This window comes from Perca fluviatilis, chromosome 9 (genome assembly GCF_010015445.1).
Source record: "Perca fluviatilis chromosome 9, GENO_Pfluv_1.0, whole genome shotgun sequence".
In the NCBI taxonomy this organism is placed as follows: Eukaryota; Metazoa; Chordata; class Actinopteri; order Perciformes; family Percidae; genus Perca; species Perca fluviatilis.
The window spans coordinates 26,116,411-26,136,521 of NC_053120.1; the positions used below are offsets into that span (position 1 = coordinate 26,116,411).

Consider the following 20,111-nt stretch of genomic DNA (forward strand, 5'->3'; position numbering starts at 1 on the left):
AAATTGATTTGTGTCTTTGAATTTGTTACAGCTACAAACAAAGTGGCATTTCTTGGATATTATAGGTCAAGTCTGTCGTGCTGGGTTTACAAGGGAGCAAGTGATAAAGCAGCTATAATTGTATTTAATTATATTTAATAACTACAGATAAATACAGACCTCCACCAGTGCATGCTCTATCTCACAATGCCGGGAACACATTTTTCCCATTATTCCGGCACCACATGAATGCAGAACAAACGCCCTATCTCGCAATGTTGACGAAAGTGAAAAATAATGTGTGTATCCGCCCCGGGATTCAGATCTACTCCAAAATGTATTTTTTGTTTGTTCCTTGGCCCATGATAAATCCTTCCATAAAGTTTCGTGACAATTGTGCCACTAGTTTTTCTCTAACCCTGCTGACAGACAAAGAAACCAAAAAAAAACCGGACAAACCGAACCGAAAACATAACCTAAAGAATACTAATGTTGCTCTGTGTCGCCATATCAACTTAAAAGGTGATAAGCTAATATAAGATAAGATAATATGTAATTGTTGTATACTCACAGCTTGTTTCCCCTGCGCCCCAAATGGACAAAAAAATAATGTATTACAGGTTCAAGCTTTAGTAGTTAGTTATCCCCGTTTCTTCGGTTTGGTGAATGCGCTTGCTGGAGGGCTGAGCAGTTTGACTCCCTTGTGGCTATGCGGTTAAAAGCTTAAATGGCTCCAATTGGATGAAAACTGGTGTCTGTTATGAAAGTCTTCGCTAGCGATGCTTGGATGCTGTCTAATTAGGCTTTTGACAGTTCATGTTAGACGGACAGTGGCTCAGTCCGCTAATCTCTGGAACAGTGTGGATGGACAGCTGTAGGATCTAATATGATGTGAAATACGCAGACTTCCAGCTGTCCGCTCCGTCTGTCTTCCTGCTTATAACAAGTGCTTGTTTTCACCTGGGACCTTCAGCAGCACAGAGGCTGATCTGCCTGATTCCATCAGTGCCTTTCAAAGATGTCTCTTCCTGGTTTATTACACGGCCAGAACTTTCTTCACCTCACTGCTGTCGAGTGATGAATTATGAATAGATGCGAATCCAGCAGCACTGCCGGCCAGGCCTGAGGATTACTTTCAATTTGCACACCGCTCCCCTTGCTGGCTCGCTCCGCTAGTCAGACTTCTTTCTCAAGGGACCTCGAGGGCAGTATTGGATTGCCGCCCGAAACTTTAACCCCACCAATCATGTAAAAAGTTTGAGAGATGTTTCTCTATGGATGCACTTGAAAGTTACACAATGAACATTAGAGTCCTGCATGAGTGGCATTGTTTCTTACGCGTAGATAACATTTCTCACCCTCCCTCTGGAAGGAAGAGGAAGGAGTCGTGCGGCCCCTCTCCGTTACTCGTTGACTCCAGATAACCGGTTGTAATTGGCTCGGTTGATGAGTGGGCAGCAGGCAGTGAAAGGGAAGTAGAAAGGACAGGGATCCTTTTAATGAAGCCAATGAGAAGGACATGGAGAGCCTGCGGGCTTCAAGAAGGATTAGAGCAGGCTCCAGCAGATTTAGGCTTACAGTATGATGCTTCCACAAGTCTCTCAACCTTGAGGAGCTGAAAAAGGACAAGGAAAAGTGTTCAGAATATAGAATGAGAGTTTCAACTTTTACACTGTACTTGATATGCAATACTCTGTTTATCTCCTCCTCCGTTATACCTCGATCTTTAGCTGCTCTCCATCCAGAGAAGTTGGTAAACAAAAGGATTTGTCTAAAGGTCAGTTGTCCCCAAGACACTAACCTTTTAATATACAACTCACACACATTCCTCTGCAGATTAAGGACAGTGTGTGTGTATGTGTGTGTGTGTGTGTTTAAATATGTATGCCTGTCTGTCTGTTTCTGTATCTATGTGCATTTATCTGTTTTCATGCGTAAATTGGAACACATAAATCTGTGTGTGTGAGATGATGTGAAGTGCGAAAGGACTATAAGCGTGTGATGTGTGATGCCGGCCTAATATGGCCCCGTCTCTGTCTCTCTGGATGTGGCAGAGAGTGTGAGAGTGATGGAGAGTCGAGCCAATTGGCATGGAAAGAGCATGGGCTGAAGGGATGGCAGACAGGCCAGCCAGGCGGGAAATAGATGCCAGCAGAGATACTGATCACACTCACCTCCACCTTTTGATGACTTTGTCTTTCTGGTTCTTGTTTCTGTGCCATAAATCTAAGTCAAAACCACAAAGTGTTTCTGTGATGGCGATAAACAGCTGTAGTTGCTGTGCATTTACGGGAGAAATGAGGTCACATTCAGGACTCCTCTGTGTTTATAGGACTTAAAGTTGGCTGCTGAATTAGTAGCTGGTCATTTGAGCTTGGGAAAATGATTCTTCTTTACCTCATTGACCTGAGGTCGTATTTATGCTCGGCTGGAAAACCACTAGGTGTGAGACTGGAGTTTGCTTCTTGATTTCTTACTTCTGACTTACTTTTATATGGGATAACTGGGTGCGAAATTACCCAGTATCTGTTTATTTTGCCATACACATTGATGCCAGATGATGAATTGTCATTATTTGGGTCTAGTGTGTGTAAACTAATTGGGAAGGAGGGAAAACAACCAAAGTGCTCTGTGTTAAATTGTCCCCAGTTCTCAATTTCACCAGCATAATGGATATAAAAGAGTAAATACAGTTGTAATAGGTTAGGTGCCAGGTGCCAGGTGCCATGCATACTTAAGCAGTCAAGGCAAAGGATTTGACAACCAGCCATTTACACTAACTTATGAGAGTCACAGAGTAATGTTGTTTCCAAGTCATTACAATTCATATTTGATCACTGTGCTTTCAAGGACACAAATCTCGTAGTTAAATGGCTCCTGATGCCTTCAAACTGGATTGTTATAATTCGATCAACTTATAAGTTACTGCCAGACACGATCAGGCCAGTGACCTAATAACCGATTCTATTTTTTTCCTCTTCTTTTTAAAAACTAGATTTGGACAAGGACAAATGGACATTTTAATCTGTTCACTGAGCACAAACAATCCATACGCCCTACCAATTCCCTCAATTATGTCCTCTCTGTCCTGGTGGTCTGTCACTTCTCATCCCTGTTGAAGTCTTGTAAGTAGCCTGAGAGGCTGCCTAGGGAGGGGGACTGACACACTCTGATCACGGGGGCTTAAAGAGAGGATGGACATTTAATACGCTCGCTGCCAATGGCAGCCTGTCCACATGGCGAGCTGGCTGAAAAGACATACGGGTGGATGACTGGTGTCGTCGTTCAACTGTGACACCCATATTGTCCTGGGATCATCCCATCGTTCCCAGGGTCCTATATACCCAGGGTCCTATGTTCCCAGGCCATGTGTGTCTCTTGATATAAGCTAACATTGTCAGTGATTGGTAAGGGTTATCTTCGCAGTTCAAAATGCAAAAGATTAATGGGAAATGGATGTTTTAAAATGCAGTTTGAATGTTACAAATCTGGCTGCAAATTTGAGGACATGTTGAGGAGTATAACATCAGTACGCTATAAGCTGTGGGTGATTTCAACTGAACATTTTACCTTGGAAAAAAACCTTGCTGAGAACATAAAACTCTTGAAATGTCTCCTTAATGTGTCATATTGGGATATTGAGCTGGGGAACATAGAAGCAAAGGTTTAGTTTTGTGCCAAAAAGACATGGCTGCCATTTAAAAGAAGAGACACAGACACTTTTTAAATGACTGATAGTGTAAAATGAAAACATAATGGCTGTGACTGAGACCTGGGTACAGCGGCTGTTTCAGTGACGTTAAGCCACGTCGTTGTCACGTTTAGCCGATCAAAGGTGACTATCAGCCGGGTACAGAGCTCCGCGAGAGCACAGGCTTTTATAACCGTCAACATAGCAGCATCTAGCTACTCCACTGCGCTGTGGAGTCATGTTTGGCAATGCAGGACTAGCATCTAGCTAACATTGACATTGTGGGACGTCGGTTAGCGTCCGCAACCTGGCAACGCCCGTGAACTTCGCCGCTGGGGAGGAGGGGCCGGGGGAGACGACTCTCTCCAGTATTTTTAATTTGGACTGCATTAACCATTGTGAAACGCTAGCTGTCACCTTTTAAGGAATATTTTCTCTCATATCAAAAAAGAAATGACTGTTGACTTAATGAAAAGCATTTAATGCTAAAATATCAAATATTTTGTTTATGAATTATTAATGACTATAATTAGATTTTGTAATCGCCATTAGTGTATTCACTGTGAGCTCGCAAGTCTCATGAAGCCTTGAAATAAACAAGCACAGGATAAATAAGTCTGTCACTAATGTAATGGGCCTAAATTGATGAAGCACACACTGTAATGAATTACTGTTACAGAACATCGCTAATGAAAGTGTGTTAGCTTGTGTGTCCAAATGATAACACTGCTCAAGGTCCTGAGTGTGTATATGTGACCGGGGGAAGATGGGCGAAGATGTGTCACCCTGCATTACAGTGAAAGCCTGTGGCCCTGCAAAGAGTGGCATCAAATGTAATGTTCTTTTGAGCTGCGGATCCCTTTGTGTTAACTCAAACTGACTGTGCTTGGAGGGTTCAGATTGGGTGGGAGTGTTTGTATAGGAACCCCAATATTTTTTTCAACCTTCAGCTGTGAAAATGCTGTACAAATTGATAAAAAAAAGAAACTATGTCAGACCCTGTCAGGATAGTGAGTTAGTAAGGCATTGCAGCCCCACCTGGACGTCCTTTCACATTACACATATTGGATGATCCATGAAGAAGTTTTAATAAAAACAGGGCAGTATTATAATCTGTAAATATTTGGAAGGTTTTATTCCAAATATAATATATTCCAAAAATAGTTGGACATACATGAGAAAATTGGACAAAATCCTCCTCCTAAGGAGACATGATCATTTTAGGATCAAGCTAAAAAAAGCCACATTTGTGTGGAAGTGTTAAAATTTCCTTTTAATTGTTCCCACCATCTCATCTGCCATGCACCGTGTGAATGTTACTTTTCGAACTTTTCTTTTAGTTTATTGATCTCTTAAACTTCCTAGAATGGGAACTTTATTATTGATCCGAGGATATCTTGCAATTGGAACTGGTATCAAACTGTGCAGATCGGATTCAGTCTTACTCAAGGTGATGCTAAATAAAATTGTGAGAACACTTTTGTCTGTGATATACAACCTTTGCAAAGAAGCAGATTGAAATATCCATAGACACAGTATAATAAGCATATGTTTGGTCTAAAGATGGTGCACCTAACAAAAACAGCATACATTTAAGTAAGGGTTACTTTACACTTCATTTGAAAAGTAGTATTTGAAAGAAAGAAATACAGTACAGATTCTTCTGGCATGTTGCATAATAATTTGATTGTAAACACAGTAACTAAAGAACAATTCATCCCTAAGTTCCCTCGACGAACAGATGATCTGATTAGATTTTGAATCACTTAAAGTGATATTAATAAGGAAAAAACGAAACCTGTTATGAGTCTTTAAAGGTCCAGTGTGTAACGTGTTTAGTTGTCCATTATCAAAATCAGGTGCTGCTAATGCTGCTAATGGGTATCGTAGCTTCCCGGCCCTGGCAAGTTTGAAGAAGGAAACATGGAGGACCACACATATTCAAAATCCAAATTTCAGGAACAGGAGTCTTCTTCTTCGCCCAGAAAAAGAAAAATGATATTGAAAAGAGCAAGAAACCAGCGTCATCAGAAAAAAGTGTGAAGTGCTACTGTAGCTGTAATACGTACTTTGAACTGCGAGAGAGTTGATTGCGATATATGATCTCAATGCTAGATGGGAGAAATTCCCACACCTTGGACCCTTAAGTACTTAAAAGAAGGTACATTCATATCGACATTGCCCTTGTAACTCACATTCACATTGTGATTAATGACCTCATTAGCATAGATGTTATTTTTAGAACACCATGCAGATTATTGTGAGATATTTGGCAGCTCACGTGCCTCTTGTTTAATGTTTGACATATTACAAGCTGACCGGAGTTAATTATGTCTAAAAAAAAAAAAAATGGAGGACATCTGTGTAGTTGCTTGAATAAATTGGACTGAGAGAGGCAGGATGTGTCACATATACAGTTGTATTTTTTTAGACCTTGGTTAAAACTAAAATGTAGCGCAAAAGTGAATGCATACGAAGTGGAGAATCAGAAACCGTATCATATGACTGAGGTGTTCAATCTGCCATCAGTCTTGTAGGTCCATGATGTTTATCAGTGCTCTTGTCAGTGGTATGAGAGTATCATGTGTTTGTCGCTCTATGTCTTTGGATATGGGACTGTTGTCGCTCCAGGTAAGGTCAAAGTCTCCATGTCAGTGGGACATGGCCATGCAGCATAGCATCTTCAATTATTTAGCTCCTATTCGTAGAAGCCTTTACGTCTATAAGCCCTGAAACAGTTCTCATTAAACATTCATGGCACATGGCAAGACACATTCTTAATCACCCCTTTGTGTCCTTTGGTTTCACTGCTCATGCTTTGAATAGGACAGAGGTGCAATTTACGAATCTCACTGTAATCCATTATTATAATTAAAATCCCATTCGGCACTAGGGATGTAACGATTACCGCTGTAAACCACGATAAAAATGTTGACAATAACAATTACCGTTTTCATTTAAAATATCATTATTATCACGGTGGATTACCATGGTGTGGAAACCAGTGTTTCCCACACAGACTAATAACATCTAGCCTATTTGGGCTCCAGGTAATCAGAAATATTATCTGCTGAACCATAACATTTGACAAACCAACCAGATTTAATTGACAAAGCACATCATGGCTACAATTCCTCTGTATGATCTTTTAGTCTGATATGTTTAATATGTAAATAGTTATTTATTTTGAAAGTATCTGTTAATGTTATGTAGCCTAGTCATTGTTCAGAAACCTTTGTTTGACTAGTTTATTACTGAACCCAGCCATCACGCGCTGCGCCGTCAAATCCTGCGCCACCCACCACCACAAGTAAACCTGTGGGAAACACTGGGAAACCACGTGTTTAATCCTTACCAGCTTCATCCGAGTCTCCTGAAGCTGCCGCGCAGGCGCACTGCGTAGCAAATAAGCTGTTTACATGCTGAACCCTTGTTCCTTTGATGTTAAAAGTTGCACTTTTGATAAGGTTTTGCCTATATTTTTATTTCTTATTAACACTTACACTTTTTGAAACAATTTTAGCTTGTGTAAGCCTATCAGTGCTTTCTGAACATATTGAACACACTTTTAAAAATACCGCGATAATATTGAAAACCGTGATCATTTTGGTCACTATAACCGTAAGGTTAAATTTTCATACAGTTACACATCCCTATTCGGCACCTTTTTAAAATAGTGCTTCTTTATGAATCTGCATGCGTTGCAATGGTGTCATCATGAAAATGTCCAACATATTTGATCAGTTAACTGCATGCGGCAGTTTTATTATGCAGGGCCGGAGGACAAAACCACATTCAATAAGTGAACTGTTTACACAAGATGACCCTCATCCATCTTCTTCTGACTTTTCCTGTCACCTCCGTGTCCACAGCTGTAGGCCAAATACTTCATACACTTTATACTACACATATAGCCATGTAAATGCACACATGCATACACATGCTCATAGTCCCCACCAGCAACCCCAGCTTTCTATTCTCCACGCAGCGACTGGGTGTCCTTGCCTGTGGTGGGTGGCATGGCCCACCCAGGACTAACGATCCATCACCAGACTGCAAGGTGGAAGTTACCGGGTCATAAAAGGGAACAAGCAACTCAGTCTTTTCTCTCGCTCTCTCTCTCTGCCTTTGTCTATCATCAGGTGAGCGTGAGTGTGTGTAATGGCTTGTGTGAGTATGTGTGTGTTCCCTGGACCATGCACTACCAGGGGCTTCAGGGTCTCCCTACACAGATTGATGGACACTGACGATGGCTTTCCTCAGTGTACATGAGTAATGTGTTTTCTCTAGTGGCAACACACACACACACACACACAGTTTTTTTCTCTTATGTAAAGCGCAATGAGTGGGCATGGTTGAAATCAGCGTGAGCAGCCATTTGAGGAGCTTTTGTGGATGTTATGCCTCGGCCTGTGTGCCTTTCTGGAGAGCGCCTGGCTACGCCTACACACTCTCAAACACGCTTCCTGCTCATTTGTCAGCTGCATCATGACTATCGGTCTGGCAGTCTCACCCTCTGTTCTGCTGCTGTTGATCCTTCCAGGCCCTTTCTTGCTATATAACACACACACATACACACACACACACACACATATTCACATGTAGATACTGTATGTATATATATATATATATATATATATATATATATATATATATATATATATATATATATATATATAAAACAAACAGAATTTTCTGTGTATCCAAAGCCAAATAAACACTTATTTCATTTTGCCATAGACCCTAACCCTCCATTGTTATCCACAAACTATTTAAAACACACTGCAGCCACACTGTTGAACTGGCTGACCTGTTCCTTCATTACAATTAACATGGCCACTGTAGTTTATTTTGAGTCCATCCCACATTCACTGTCCTGCTGCCGGAAACACTTACTCAAGCACCAAATGTGTATTAATCCGTGGCTAAAAATAGTCCCCAACAAATGCACTATTTCCTCCTGTTTGATTAATGTTTGTTAAAAACTACAGAAACATTTTTAGTAAATACTGTATGTATGTATGTATGTATGTATGTATATGTAGTATATGTATACTGCATATTAGCGAGGCTTTATGCATAGAGTATGGGTGTGTTTGATGTGGAAGATTTGGCCGAGCATCAGCAGTGCCCTATGTCTGATCACATTCTAATGTCCTCATGTTAAAACATGTTGGGGCCTCACAATCTATTATTTTGAATAGCCGAGAAGGACAGCGTTTGCATGAGGCCCATTAGCGTAATTGGTTGTCTTTCAAGCCCCTTATGGCTTCTGTTTATACAAAAAGAAGCTGGAGTAAGGGGAGTGTCAGAAATAAATGATGTTTGTGCAGGGAGAGGTGGGAGGTGGTGTAGGGAAGATGGGGGTAGCGAGGTGGCAGAACATTTCACTGCGCCCCCTGCCCCTGCAGCTTCACAGCCCACTTTACTGTCTAAATCTGGCTCTGTTGCTATCTAAACTGCACTTGGCTTTTTTTTTTTTTGCCGAAAGGCCACACTTCTCTCGCTCCCCCTCTAACTCACTGGGTATCCGCTGTGTTTTGGATGGTAATTGGGCTGTGGTCGGAGAACACGTGAATACCAGGTCATCCACTCTGCCATCTGTACTTTACAGACTCCGGAGGACCCACGATGGCTCTAGCTGCACAGAATAGACACCTGGCAACCTGAGGAGAAATGGATGACTATAATTGTTAGATGATTTCTTACCTCTTAAGTAGTTAAATGATTAGACTTCAACTGTAAGGAAGAAGACATCAGCTCAATCAGTTCTCATCTTTAATTTTGTAGCACAAAGATCAGAAACAAACTAAAAACAGCAATTTCAGTAAAAGCATTCGACTGGAAACATTACAAAATGGCATGGTTTGTGCACGGCCCAGGACAGGAGGGCTCTGCAGTGGGTGATTAAATCCAAATCAGATGTCACCAAAGGATAGGAACCAGGAATGTCTGTAAAACAATGAGATATTTCAGTCAGACCCAAGAAGATCACGATATCCACCAGCTTGATCTGTGCTTTAAAGGTGACCATTCAATTTGTATCTATTCTGAACTTAGTGTTTAATAGTAAAGATTAAACATGAGTTAAATACAAACATGGCTTAGGTTAAGGATAGGGTCAAGAATGCCCTTTGGCTCAACTAAAGTTTAATCCAGACGAGACGGGACATTCAGGAACATGTATCGCCTGTTTGCATCAGCAGCTGCTATTTACTGTACGACATCATGAAAAATGGGGCATCAACAACAGCTCCTCTCTTTAGTGAAATTTTAAAAAACATCATATTCCCAGTTGTTTCGATCAGCTCCTGACTTAAGACTGCAATCACTGCGCACATATGCCATTACCTAGACGTGTACTGAATATTGTAATCTGACTGTTTTGTGAGGCAGAGGTTTATTCCTGTGCGCAGGAGTGATTTCAAAAGAAAAGATATTAAGCTGTTTTTCAATCAAATTTCATTATTCATTGTTCCTCAATGTTAAATGGAAATCATAGCTAGCTTCCACACCAGAACATATTTGACTGAAGCCATAGGACAGTGCTGTGGCTTTTTATTAAGCCAGGAATATTCCCTTTTAAGTATTTAAATGCTTTAGGCTTCATGAATTTGTTCCTTGTTGCAAACGTGTCACCAAAGTTTTGTATCACATTGTGTGACCTGCAGTTTCAAGCATCTCACGAGCAGACAACAACAGCATGGAGCCATTTTCTTTGATTTGTGCTCACATTGTGTCTTTCACTGTCATGGCAGTTTGAGTCTCTTTCTGTAATACCTAGTGGAGGATGTCCCACGTGTTGGCAATACGTAAGCAGGCTGTTGTGATTTTACAGTGTGTGTGTATATGTATGTATGTGTATATATATATATATATATATATATATATAAAATATATATAGTATGTTTGGGCTTTAATGTGTCCATGTAATTTTAGTGTTTCACAACTAACAGATCACACTTACACATTGTGACTTTTTCTTTTAATTGTACCTTTCTGAGAAAATGTAACTGTTACATTTAAAGAGGTTTATAGGACGGCCCTAAAAAGACACTGTCTTTGCTCAAAGGCCTTTTTCGCAGCAGACTTTTTGACAGGTCGCACTAGGAAAAGCACAGGTTTAAATTATATTTAGCTTAATTTAGCTGCTTCAGTATCAGCTTCCTGGTATTGTGCATACTGGCTCACTGTCACACTGTCATGGCTTACTGGGACACTTAAATAAAACGGAGCCAACCGCACCATGAACAACTCTTTTTATCTCACTCACAATGGGATGGCAGGGGCATGCATCCCCCCCTCAAATCGCCTACTACTTGTCCTGCAATGGCGAGTCAAAATGTCTGCTAAAAGCTCTATCAGCCTCCTAGCTCAATACCACCTTATTCTGTTAAACATGTATTCACTTGAAGGCCACAACAAACTATCTGATGATGCTGGCAGCGTCTCTTTAAGCCCTTTGGCCTTACAAAGTCATTACATATACAATTTTACAGTCAACGGCTGAGATGCCCAAATATATAAATAACACTCAAAAGGAAAAATTCATTCGATTGAAACTCCGGTGTAAAAATATTGAGTCATTTCCAGAATAGAAGATTACTTCAGGCAGTTGTTCTGATAGAAAGTACTGGATGAGTAAATGTTGCCTGGCAACAAAATGATAAGATAAAGAAAACTGACCCCTTGCCTAATGCTGCTGGATGTGTGCACAGTATATACTGACAATGATTTCATACATTATTCATCTGTTTGACAATGACAGACAATAGCCATTTGTCTTTTTTCACAGTTTTTGGGCAGTGTGTGACAGGAAACAGGACTTAAATGCAGACACCAAGAGAAGCAGGCAAGAACACATGTACCACAGCAACTAGGTAACATTAAATATCTGTGATATGCATAAAACTACCAAGCTAGATTCTTTTCTGAAGAGCTTATGAACAAATGAGTAGCGGCTGTGCATGCAGGTGGCTCATGAGACATTCAGGTAAGGTCAGCGCACGGAGGCGGGAAACTCGCTGTGGGCGTCTAGTGGACAGGTGTGTTTAGCCGGCTATGGAAAATAAGAGACTAGGAAGAGCGTTTGAAGCAGCAGCAAGTTGGTGCAGCCGTCTCCATGACAACACATCTATCACACCTACAGTATTGTCCTTTCAATGCTGATCCTAGCGTTGCAGTTTATATCAAAGCAGCATATTGATTCTGCCTGCAAGCAAAATTACGAATCCCACTATGGCCGCGACAAGACCCGCCCTACGAAGCAGCCCGATTGGTTGGGGTCAGGCATTTGACCTCGAGTGGTTAAGGTTAGGGTTAGGGGATTGGTCAGGGGATAGGACACCTGGCCAATTATTGTGTGAATGCTATTGAAGGGCGGGTTTAGTGGGAAAAAAATATATCGCTGCCTGCAAGACATAGCGGGTGCAGTTCGGCCTGCTGAACATCCTGTGACTTCCGGGACGAGCTTTTACATAACTGAACTTTAATGTGCATTAAAGTACAAATGCAACACGAGCGAAGGTGGCGTTCAGTCACGCTTTTCTCAGAAGAAACAGTGCCTTTACCATCAGCAGCAGCTCTGCTCAGCCCTCAGTCACCTGCTTCAGCCTAAGGTTAGCAGGGAAGAGCACTGTTCTACCCCTGCTGCGTAATCAAAGACTACAACAGTTATTTTTGACTTAGCTTACTACCAGGTAACAGTAACCCACTGGACAGATGCCCACGGGGGGAGGGGGGTGGGGGGGGATCATTTTGCATACAGTAGAAAGACCTAGCTGTTGACCGGTGGTGCATTAGCTGGCCGGGGGCCTCTGGGCCTATTCGTGAGGGACTGCTACCACATATGGGTTTGGAAAACAGCCCATGTGACTGACATCTTTAAATGTAGGGTGGGGGAAGTGGGTGTTGGCTGGAGGAAGAGGAAGTTTGTGGTTACTGTTTCAGTAACTGGCCAACTGCTGTTTATAGAAAAATAATGTTTTAAACTTTATATATTCAGAAATATCTTAACAACCTTCAAATGTCATCTTAAAGTCTACATGCATACAGTTGTACAGTATGATATTGTTTATAAACATCACATTAATGCTGTAGAATATTTACAGTCTCGCACACATAGACTAAGAAATAATGGATGTAGTGCCAGTGGACTACCGTTTTGAAGCCAGGAGATTGCATTTTGACTTCTTGGTATTTTTGGAGCCAGAAGTGACCATATTTGGACAAGAGGGTGGAGCTGGGGAGGATGACGCGGCTAAGCCAGTGTCCTCTATGGTATTAACGGCAATATGTTAAGCTTAACGCTCAAGAGGGAAACTTGCCGATTCTCAACTGGCTGACGCAAGTTTTGCCAGCGGGTAAATAGGGAGCACTGTTGCCGTTCATCTGGATGTACGGCAGTATACAGAGCCGCTTGAAAATTGGCAACCTTTCCCTTAAGTTACTGGTAACCAAAATGTTCCAATTAATTTTAATTAAGGGAAAACACAGTGAGTGGGTCAAAGTTTTAAGACAAAAACATGGACAACAATCAAAAAGAGTTTACAGCTATTTTAATGTAAACAGCGCTATGGATACACATTGCTAAGCCTCTGTAATAATTGACAGGTGGGCGTGTACCCATGCCCTAAAGCATGCCCTGCTTCATTGTGAATTTTAAATAAATGGGACCCTAATTTACAAAATGAAGAAGACTTGAAACTAGCAATTGAGACCATGAACTCTAATGATGAAAATGTTTACTGCGGTAATAAATCAAGTGAGAAGTAGGGTTATTTTATCCTAAACTTTACAATCAGACTTTCAATTCTTGCATTGCCAGGTTTTAACAAGGAAGAAGAATGTGTGGAATAAAAAAAGACGACATTTCTGGTTCTGCTGCTTCGATTTTGATTCTTGATATACTGTAGAAGTGCAATGATAAATTTAGCAATGTCTGAGCTGTCATTATTTTTCATTTATAGAGCATGAACCAAAACACAAGGAATGCCTTTTGGCGCAGAAAGTGCTTTTTCTTTTTCTTGTGAGACCACAGTGAGTGACACAAAATATGTGTGTGCTTACTATGAAAGGCTACGGGTCTGTGTCAGGCTGCTATGTCTGACGCATGTATGCATGTGTGGGGGTGTTGGCAGCGTGCATTGCTGTCACCAGTGCATTTTTTGATAATACTTATGACTTTGTAAAAATATGACCATTTAATATTTTGTGTCTTTAACTGATTTTTAACAATGCTTGGTTCGTTTTAAGCCTGTCTGCTGTCAGACAGTTCTGCTCACAGTTAGTTTCATTCAGTGGCAGATTGGTTTATGGGAATATTCATCTCTGAGCCAGGGTGACTTGTAAATTAGAACATGTGTAGAGGTGAGGGACATTAAATGAGTACTGAAGTCATCTGTAACAGTAGCAGGTGGGACTCCTTATCTTTAGCAGTCTGTTATTTGTTCCTGTTGTAAATGATGTAGTGGCTAGAAAACGGGTTGTATGTGTGCAGTGTTTTTATGTTTTAGGGGCCAACTGTATCACTTTGTAGCGCTTATTTTAGTTTGGGGATCTCTTGATGTGTGATCCAGTCATAGTCACAGTGCACAGTGGCCTTTCAATATGTTTTAACACACTGCCAGCCTCACCACTCAATAATGTCGATTTCACAATGGGTTTATAAAGGGATTACCACTCTGCTGCCAACATCCACCAGCAGATGGAGGGCTGTGTGTGTGTGTGTGTGTGTGTGTGTGTGTGTGTGTGTGTGTGTGTGTGTGTGTGTGTGTGTGTGTGTGTGTGTGTGTGTGTGTGTGTGTGTGTGTGTGTGTGTGTGTGTGTGTGTGTCCGTACGTGTCATATGAAACCCATAGGCAGGTCAGGCTCCTCTTCATGATAAGCCTCATGCCTCAGAGACTTATGCAGATGATGTGATGGCCTGAACTATTGTGATGCACTGAGTCGTAGTCTTTTGCTATGGCGATTGGCCTTGTCATTTACTCAAAGACACAGGGGCTGGATATACTGTGCTATATGATCCAATCTGGTGATTGGATTGTTCATATTTTATTCATCCTGTTTACATGCCGGTATTTCCTCCTACAGAGAGTTTATTTGTTAATATTCTACTTCCTCACACTATATAAATGGCCCATTTATGTGCATTTTTCAGTGCTATTAGCTGTTAAAGTCTTTTGAGAGGCTGCAATTGTTTTCCTTTTTCATGCATTTTAAGATGTCTCACATGAGGTCAAATGAATACAATAGATTTTCAATTTCCCTGTTTTCATTTACAAAGCATGATATAGCTAGAGAGCAAAACAACCATCCGATATCAAATTGACTCATAGCTATTTTGGTGTGTATGTACTGGCATATGATTTTAAAACCTGACTGCTTGCAAGGCACAGTCATCCATTGCAAATCGAACTGTTTCAAGTGAATGCAGACTCCTTTGAGGATTATCTTTGAGCTCTAGCTTTAATTTCGCTGCTGTGCTGGGTCAATTAGAGTTTACAATAGTAATTCCACTCATTTAGAGTGTTTGATAGCTGCTGAATTGAGTTTAATTAATTTGTCTCACTTTCTGTCTCTTTCTCTCATTCTTTGTGGCCTCCTTTCCGCCCTCCTCCTTTCCTTTTCTTCTCCCCATTTTTTCTCTTTCCTCAGGTGTCTGACGCAGTGATTCAGGAGCGGGACGAACCAGTGAAAAGGAGAGCCATGGGGGTGAGCCTGGGCCAGGATGTAGGCTGGCTCCTGCCTTTCCTGTTCTTGCTACTGATGGTCACAGTGTTACCCACGCAGGGTCAAGGATGTCCACAGCGTTGTGAGTGCATTTCAAAACTCAAGACTGTGTCCTGTTATGGTAGACGCCTGTCAGCACTGCCAGATGGCATCCCACTGGACACCAAGACCCTGGACCTAAGTGGGAATAAACTTCGCTGGGTAGAGCATGGGGACCTTCTTCCATATTCACGTCTTGAAAAGCTGGACCTGAGTGAGAACATTATCAGTGTCCTGGAACCGAATGCTTTTTCTAGTCTCCAGAACCTGCAGTCGCTTTCACTGAGGGGTAATCAATTGAAACTGGTCCCCATGGGGGCTTTCTCACGTCTCTCCAATCTAACCTCATTGGACCTCAGTGGGAATAAGATTGTAATTCTTTTGGACTTCACCTTCCAAGACCTGAAAAGTCTGAAAAACCTGGAAGTTGGAGACAATGATTTAGTTTATATTTCCAACAAGGCCTTTCTGGGTCTGGTTGGGTTGAGGGAGCTGACCATTGAGAGGTGCAACCTGACTTCTGTGTCCAGCCAGTCTTTGTCTTACCTGCATAACCTGGTGGCTCTGCATCTCCGCTACCTCAGTATCTCCACCTTAGAGGACCAGAACTTCCGTAAGCTGGGAAACCTGAGGGGCCTCGAGATCGATCACTGGCCCTTTTTGGAGCACATTTCCCCTCACAGCCTGCAGGGTCTAAACTTGTCTTGGCTGTCGATTACTCACACTAACATCACCTCTGTGCCCACCTCTGCCCTACGCAGTCTGGCTCACCTCACCAGCCTCAACCTCTCCTACAACCCTATCTCTGTGTTGGAGTCCTGGGCGCTGCGGGACCTTGTAAGGCTGAAGGAGCTGCATCTGGTCAACACAAATCTGGTGGCAGTGCAGCCGTATGCGTTGGGTGGCCTAAGGCAAATCAGCCTCCTTAACCTCTCCACTAACGGCCTGGTGTCCCTGGAAGAGGGAGCGTTTCAGTCTGTCAACACTCTGGAGACGCTGCGTTTGGACGGGAACCCTCTGGCCTGCGATTGCCGCTTGCTGTGGATCCTTCAGCGCAGGAAGACCCTCAATTTCGAAAGCGCCTCCCCAGTGTGTATGACACCCGTCGAGGTGCAGGGACGGGCTCTGAACGCTTTCTCTGACTCAGCTCTCTTTGATCACTTTACTTGCCAGAAGCCCAAAATCCGCAACAGGAAGCTACAGCAGGTAACTGCCCGCGAGGGGCAGGTTGTGTCATTCATTTGCAAAGCAGAAGGTGAGCCGACACCGGTGATATTCTGGATCTCTCCTCAACGCCGCCGCATCACAACAAAGAGTAGCGGCCGCCTAACTGTGTTACCAGAGGGCACATTAGAAATACGGTACGCCCAGGTAACAGACAGTGGAACCTACATCTGCATAGCCAGCAATGCTGGTGGAAATGACACCTATTTTGCCACGCTTACAGTCAGTGGGCTGCCACTAGATGCAGCCCTAATGGCAAACCGCACGTACTATGCTGGGGACCTTAATGACACAAATCTGAACGACACCAGAGTCTTCCTTAAGTTTACACTGGACCTCAAGACCATCCTTATATCCACAGCTATGGGCTGTATCATGTTCCTGGGGGTGGTTCTCTTCTGTTTCATTCTGCTCTTTGTGTGGAGTCGAGGGAGAGGGCAGCACAAGAACAATTTCTCAGTGGAGTATTCCTTCAGAAAGGTGGATGGACCCGCTGCCAGTGGAGGACAGGGTGGGGCTCGCAAGTTCAACATGAAAATGATTTGATTATTTGGATCTGTTTCTCTCATTGGTATTCTTTCCCTGATACTGTTTACAAGCAGTCAAACGCTAAAGGCACAGGAAACTGGAGTGGACCTTTGTGCTTGCAAAACATTAAATGCAGTTATTTATAGGAGGACATTTTATTGAGACAAGGTTTTGTTATCGAAACTACTATATATATGAGAAAAGGGAAATCTGCATGGATTTGATATATTTATATTACTTTGTTGTGTGTTCACATTATTGTGCAGTGGGAACCTGGATTATAAAGGTATAAAGATGTCTCCAAGTCTTGAATAAACTGTTAAAAGACCAAGCAACAAAATCACTCAGAGTCCCACCAGTCTTTAACCTTGACAAATCTCTTGCCAACTCCATCCTTCTTCCCTACAAGGAACTCTGTCCTCTTCATCTTTGAAGGACTTCACCTCTCTGCTCCATCTGAGGTGATTCAATCTCCAAACTCATGAATACATTATACCAGCGTGGTGCTCAATGAATGCCAAGGACTTGCCAATATGTATTTGAATAGCTCCAGCTATATACTGCATATTTAGACGTATTTACAGTCAGGACTTTAGAGCACTATTGTGACAAAAATATAGAGGCTTTGCTGTTTTTTTTGCTGATGGTGGGTTTATACAGAATACGTTAGACACCAAGAGACACTGCAACACTGCCAATTTGACCGTAAAGCACCATGTAATATCAATGCAATGCTGTGGTAGAGAGAAGTGACTTCTCATTGGATACCACTACAAGTTGATCAAAGCCGTTTTAAACAAAAACAGGACTCTACATGTTAAGCTACACTTAAAGGACCCAATGCACATTCGTGTGGTGACAAATCAGTACATGTGGATGCACAATTAGGTTTTCCATTGGTTATTCAGTACATACCTTACACGACTCTCTTGATCTGAAAAGAACTGTGTGTAAAAAGATGAACGCATGTACAATGTTGGCTTCCTAATTTGTATTATTTGTAAATTGAGCATTTGTTGGGGTGCATTCATCCCAAAGTTGAATAGATCATATTGTAGGATATATACTGTATAAGATGTATTATATATTTTGTAAACATTGATATTGAAATGCTTGTGGTTGTTTATAGTACTGTTGAGTGATCAATCCGATCTTTCTGTTCTACTGTAATTCTATTGTTAAAGTCTCTTTTTCAAATCATTGATATCCAGTCCACCCTATCACGCATCAGATCACTGAGTTCACACAACAGATCATGAAGGGCGTTCACATCAGGTTTCAGTTCACTTTTTTTTTTTCATGTTTTTTGCTGCGTAAGTGACAGTGGAGAGGCTTAAGCTGACCAGTGGGGGAAGGAGTTAAGTGGGTTCTAGATGTATTTGAGCAGGAAAAAATGCAATTGCGATAAAGAAACTTGCAGACTGGAACAAAGGTCATAATGAAACTGAGCCAGAGAGGAGACATCACGACTATAATACAAAGGGCTGGATGCTAACTTGTAACAATATAGGCCTCCTAAGATAGCTGTATAGCATTTTGTAAAAGTTTAAGCAGAATTGGTTATGAAGTTAATTTCAAACTGTTTATAATATATATATATATATATATATATATATATATATATATATATATATATTTTTTTATTTTTTTTTGTTTGAGATATTTTGCTGATTTAAATCCAGCTCTGTGCCATGGCAGTGTATGTGCAGATGAATGGTGTGTGACATTTCCTTCGTGGCCGCAGCACACAGAGCTCCCAGCTGAGCAGAGCTGTGGATGTCTGCCGAGATCCACCAGATAACACAAATTGCGTCACGGACTGCTCCATTCTCCATGCACTGGCGCCACGGAGGGAAGTCAAACACTGCCCACACAAAGATGACACAGAGCTGGATTGAAATCAGCAAAGTTGCTCTTTGACATTAATTGGTATTCACGGCATGTACAGTAAAAGAAAATGTGTCAGTGTTGGGCCTTGCAAAGCAATCTGTGGTAGATTCAATACTATATGAAAAAAAAAACAGAAACTAGGGGCATTAAATTCACATAATTTTGAGAATTGATTAAACCGGTAAACTGCTGATACTATTCTAACTTCAAGGTTTTTCTCTTGATTTGTGGGCTCAGACTTGGAAACCAACACTACTCATCCTGTTTGCTCAACGACCGCAGTTCTAACAGTGTTACTCTGCTGCCCTCTGTTGGCTAGAGATGGTACTGACTTCTACACTATTAATTAAATTAGGATTTGACTTCCCCAACATTTAGGCTTAATAGTAAGCAATTTATTCCATTTCCCCAAAGGCAGCTGTGAAGTGTATGGCCAGCTGACCTGGATTCAGTTGTTTTGGAGAGGAAATTTAATTTTGAGTTACAACTGAAATTACACAATATGGGCATGATAAAGAGAAGACCAATATCACTTCCTTTATTTAGTGTTTGTGTTCATTCACATATACACTGCACAACAAATTTTACAGATTTAACTCACAATATGGAATTATATTTAATGAACTGTTAATATGCTACCCGACTGATTTGACATCAGGTTCTTGTCTGCATTTTAGAAATATAATGATCATTTTCAGTCGTTTACTGAATTGAAACCATTGTGTCTGGAAATTGTGCTAGACTGTTTTGTATTGTATTGTTTTATAAAAATGATGCACACTGTTTATAAAGCATGCTATGTTATCTGCTATGATAATGTCTTTGTCCCATTATTTTTAACGGCATGCCATCTGGCACTCAACCTTTATGGTGGCAGTCTGAGAAGTTGATTGAGAGTCTGCAATACATCTGTGACCTCGTCACTGTGAAATTTTGTGTTGCAATGTTTTATTTTGATCTGTTTTTTTCCATGGGTTTGCCATATTTTAATTTAAAAAAAACAACAGTTAAATCAAATGGATGGATCTAC

At 41.5% G+C, this 20,111-nt stretch overlaps 1 protein-coding gene across 2 annotated transcripts in view; it reads left to right on the top strand.

Annotated features, from left to right (window-relative positions):
• Window positions 1-18,753, top strand: part of lingo3a (leucine rich repeat and Ig domain containing 3a) — a 37,379-nt gene extending 18,626 nt beyond the window's left edge. For both annotated transcript variants that reach the window (XM_039812390.1, XM_039812389.1), the window contains exon 2: window positions 15,326-18,753. In XM_039812390.1, coding sequence (XP_039668324.1) covers window positions 15,377-17,209 — 1,833 coding nt within the window. In that variant the 5' untranslated portion in view covers window positions 15,326-15,376 and the 3' untranslated portion in view covers window positions 17,210-18,753. The remainder of the gene's footprint in view (window positions 1-15,325) is intronic.
• The last annotated feature ends 1,358 nt before the right edge of the window (window positions 18,754-20,111 follow it).